The sequence below is a fragment of the Rosa chinensis genome, chromosome 2 (genome assembly GCF_002994745.2).
Source record: "Rosa chinensis cultivar Old Blush chromosome 2, RchiOBHm-V2, whole genome shotgun sequence".
In the NCBI taxonomy this organism is placed as follows: Eukaryota; Viridiplantae; Streptophyta; class Magnoliopsida; order Rosales; family Rosaceae; genus Rosa; species Rosa chinensis.
In genome coordinates this window covers 20,305,644-20,310,289 of record NC_037089.1, presented here as the reverse complement: position 1 = coordinate 20,310,289, position 4,646 = coordinate 20,305,644, and the positions used below count along the sequence as shown (strand labels likewise).

General features: G+C 37.5%; 1 protein-coding gene across 1 annotated transcript; it reads left to right on the top strand.

Moving 5' to 3' along the window:
* Window positions 1-555: 555 nt before the first annotated feature.
* Window positions 556-2,821, top strand: LOC112185854. The gene is made up of 4 exons (XM_024324179.2): window positions 556-599; window positions 1,400-1,756; window positions 1,862-1,967; window positions 2,082-2,821. Exons 2-4 carry the CDS (start codon window positions 1,584-1,586, stop codon window positions 2,457-2,459), a joined length of 657 nt encoding a protein of 218 aa, XP_024179947.1. The 5' UTR covers window positions 556-599; window positions 1,400-1,583; the 3' UTR covers window positions 2,460-2,821.
* The last annotated feature ends 1,825 nt before the right edge of the window (window positions 2,822-4,646 follow it).

The following is a 4,646-nucleotide window of genomic DNA, read 5'->3' as shown; positions in this document are numbered from 1 at the left end:
TTGGTGTGATTGCCAACGTGAAAATCAGAAATAATCAAGGAGATGACGCCAAGAGAGATTCAAGGGAGATATTTATGGAAGGAAAATATGTGTGTACCAAGGAAAAGCTAAAAAGGCGTCTAGATTCATCTCTAAATTCCCTAAAGGAATGTTGGCCGAAATTCATGAAGAAAATCAGAATAATTTCAAGGAAATTTGGCAATTAAATATTAGGGAGGTATTTTAGAGAATTATGATTGGTTGGACCACATCACAAGCTTACTTGGCGAATTATCATTGGTTGAAGCTATGTGGAAAATTCTGATTGCTTTGTGAACCCTAGCCATGCTCCTATATAAAACTCCCCCTTTCTCAACGTCAAGGGTTCCTCTCCCCCATACAGGTTCAAAACACCTTAGAAAAATTCAGAAAAATTATATTGTAGCCGTGAGCTTTTCTCTCTCTCTCTCCATCCTCTAAAGCAAGCCACGGAGTTCAAGCAAGGCCGAAGGGAGAAGAAGGAGCCGTGACCTATTCCTCCACCATCCACCATTGAAGACTTGCTTTCAAGCTTCAAGGATCACAACGAAAATCATCCATCCTCATCTTCCATCCACGGTGTAATTCGACCTCTACTTTGTAACCTTTGTTTGAATTTCATTGGTTTTGTTTTAGTTGACATTCATGATTGAACAAAATTATTATTTCTGGAATTTTTATGATTAAATGAGAATTTCGATTCTATTATTGTAATTCGAGAGTTGCTTATGTGAGTTTGTTTAATTAAATTTCCTTTATAGATATCTTTTGTATTTTAATCTTAGGTGGTTCGAAACACTTAGGGTTTTGATATGAATGGTGCTAGATTTAAGAACATGAAATCAACTTTTTGTTTTGTGTAACATGAATCGAAGTAGTAAAGGTTTTGGACAAAAACCGAATTTAATTAAAGAGGATTGCAATTAGGTGGACTTTTTCATACTAAGTTGCACACTTGAGTTGATAGCCTTTCTTTGTTCTTAATGCGTTAAACATGTCATGATTGACTAGCTTTCTAGGGCTTGATTACATGTTTGATAGGATTAATCTTTGTGCTTTCACTTAGGTTAATTAGCATTGAAAAGTAAAAAATGGGAAATTATTTGCTTTCGAATATTTCACATGATCAACTTCTTTCTCATGACTTAGATGAACAATATTAGGGTTTAATCGAATTTGATCATAGTTTCGGTTTTGATCTTTGTTCTCTCATTCCACCGTTGTATATATGTTTTTACATTTTCTTTATTTTATTTATTTTAGTTTTTAATTTAATAATCCTAAAACCCCCTAATTGTGTTTACTTGTATATATTTCTTTCTTTGTTTTATTTTTGTAAATAATACTTTTTACTTTTATTAATTTGTTTTGACAATGACAGGTGTACCCTCAATCCCCGGAATAGAATGATCCCTACTTGCTTATACTACTAATGATATTTATAGGGTTAAATTATATGCTTGCTTTTAAGCTGCATCAGATATGTGAGAAATCGACAATTTCCTGAAGGGTGCATTGCAGAGTGTTACATTGTAGAAGAGGCAGTTGAGTTTTGCTCAGAACGTATGCTTCCTAGAGAGGCTACCACTGTTGGGATTCCTTGGAGAACCAAACTTGGGCTCTTAAATGGCTGCAAGCCTTTATCAGGCGCCACCATCATTACTGTCGACAGAAAGCAGCTTGACATGGCCCACCTATGTGTATGCACGAACACTGAAGATGCAATCCCTTATTTCAAGTAAGTAATAATTTTACTTATGTTTTGTTTTCGATCATTTGTACTATATCACCTTACGCGTGTTCAGTTATGTTGCTCATTTGCTTAGTTTTTCTTCCATTGCAGAGAGCATATGGAATTCCTAAAGTTGAGTTTTCTAAGGTTCAAAAAAAATAAGAAGTGGTTGAAGGACAAACAGAACCTTACCTTTGCTGGTTGGTTCAAGGAGAGGGTACATAACTTATCTTCGACCTCATTGCAGTAGTATAATGTCTATTCAATTTTGAGTTTCGAGTTCAATAAACTTGTGTGGTTCCATACTTTTGACATGTCAATTTATTTGTAGGTTGCAAATGAAATGAGATTTGCCGATAATGATGTTCCTCAAACCATTAGGTGGCTGGCTGGTGGACCAAAAATGGAGGTCCCTACATTTGGTGGTTACCATGTGAATGGGGTTGATTTTAACACTTCGGAGCGTGACAAAGTACGATCAGTTCAAAATAGCGGGGTTTTTTTGGTTGCTGATGCAATGCAAGTTGCTAGTGCAAGGGATAAAAACCCTAAAACTGATGATATGGACTTTTACGGCAGGATACAACAAATTTGGGAGGTGGACTACTACAAGTTTAGGATACCCGTCTTCATGTGTGATTGGGTGGAGTCAGCTAGAGGGGTTAAAGTAGACGAACTTGGGTTTACTTTGGTTAAACTTGATAGGTAGGGCATTTAAATGATCCGTTTGTCTTAGCTACCCATGTGAAACAGATTTTCTACATACAAGACCCCCTTGATGATCAATGGTCAGTGGTAGTGTGGTGCCCGGAAAGAGACTACCAAGGAGGGTGTAATGATGAAGAAATGGAAGATATTGAACTGGAACAACACCCATTCATTCCTACAATGCCATCGATTGAGACCTTTGATGATGTAGTTGGTGATCTGCCTAGCTCCTATATTCGAGATGGCGATGAAGGAATATGGGTTGAGAATGAGGATGGTCGACGTGTTTAATTATATAGGCTGATATTAGTATAGGCTGCTTTTCTTTGTTTTGATTTCGATTTCTTGCTTTGTTAAGTAGGCTACAAGTTTAAGAATAATATACACAGACCACTTTCATCCATTTGTTTCGTGTTACACTATTGCTTTAGTTAATTTTTATTGATATTCTGTTTAACTATTAACTGAATCTTATCATGATAGTATTAACATGTAGCTAACAACATGCATTTGGGTTATGTGTTTCAGATGATGTCGCCTTCTACTAGATCATCAAGTTCTGCAAGAGCCATAGCTCTAAGGATTAAGGCTGTGGCAATGAAACGATCGAGGACAAAACCAGCAATACCAATTCTAGCAATTGAAGGGGCTGAGACATCAACCAAAAAGGCTGCCAATCCCATATCTAAAACTACCAAAAAAGCAGCCTCTCCCAAGAAGGGTCGACCTACCAAAAAGGCTGCCTCTCCCAAGAAGGGTCGGACTACCAAAAAGGCTGCCTCCCCCAAGAAGTCTCGGACTAGCATGACTATAACTGCTAAGTCCAACGGGATTGTGTCATCAACCAAGTCAACGAACAAGTCTGTTTCCAGTAAGACCAAGAAGTCTGAGGAGGATGATGATGAAAACAGAACTGGTGGATTGAAGTTGCTGAAGCGAGGAATGGTTACGATGAGCCGCATTACAAACAGGCTTATCCGAGGAAAGAGGCTCACTGTGAAGTTTAATGAAAAAGGAGAACCTGTTGGTAAGGCTGCAAAAGAAATGCAGTCTTACATTGGGCTGTTGGCACGTACGAAGATCCCTATCTCAATAAATGATTGGAGAGAAGTGGATCTAGATGAAAAGGAAAAGATATGGGAATCTATAAAGGTACTTACTGACCATATTTCAGCTTGATTAGTTTATATATATTCTACATGTTAATTAGCTTTGCATTACAGTAGCTTAGTTTATTGTACATGTATGTAGGATGCATTTGTGGTGCCTAAAGAGCTTAAAAAAATGGTGATTTCATCTGCTGCAACTAAATGGAGAGAGTTCAAGAGCAAGTTAACAAACATGTACATCATCCCTTATATGGATGAACCAGAACTGTTAGAAAATCTTCCAGATGATTACCGAAGCATAACGAAGGATACTTGGCACCAGTTTGTTGCTGATAGGCTTTCAGCTACCTTCCAGGTTACTGATTTGATAAAAATTTGTTGTGTTTTTTGGTTTCAGAAGGTGCTCTCTCTATGAATATTCATTGTAGTTTCTAATTTACTTATGTTATGGTTTGCAGGAAATACGTGAAGCCCAAATTGCAAAGCGAAAGGAGAATAAATATCCTCATCGTATGTCACGCAAAGGTTATGCAAATTTAATGGAAGAACTGGTTAGTTTTATATTTAGACGAGTCAACATATTCTGAGGTGATATGTACAGAATATTAACTAATTCATTGTGTTTTCATTTGTCAAAGTCTGAAAGTGTCCCTTTACAAGAACTTGATAGAGCTACAATGTGGATTAAGGCTCGGCAAGATAGGAATGGCAACTTCAAACAACCTGAGGCAGAGAAGAAAGCCGAAAAAATTGTAAGTATGGACATCAAGTTCATATTAATTTATATATGCATGGATGTAATGCTATCGCAGCATTTAACGCGGATATTTTGAATCAGGAACATTTAAGGAAAAGGGAGGCTGAAGGGGAAATTGCCACATCTGGGTCTGATGATGTGCTCACTCTTGCATTGGGGAATCCGGAGCATAGAGGTAGGGTTAGAGGTGTTGGTGGCAATGTCAAGCCCGATTTATATTTCAACTTGCCAAAACGGCAAAAGATGACTTTTGAACAGAGGACTAGGTTATCGCTGAAGAAGATACTAGAGGAGGAGAAGGAAGTTTTGTTAGCTAAGGAAA

Excerpts from the sequence above, each read along its gene's own strand:
- LOC112185854 (XM_024324179.2), top strand. The coding sequence starts at position 1,584 with ATGCTTCCTAGAGAGGCTACCACTGTTGGGATTCCTTGGAGAACCAAA. Across the intron at positions 1,757-1,861 it reads GATGCAATCCCTTATTTCAA|AGAGCATATGGAATTCCTAA; the intron begins GTAAGTAATAAT and ends CTTCCATTGCAG. Across the intron at positions 1,968-2,081 it reads CTGGTTGGTTCAAGGAGAGG|GTTGCAAATGAAATGAGATT; the intron begins GTACATAACTTA and ends ATTTATTTGTAG.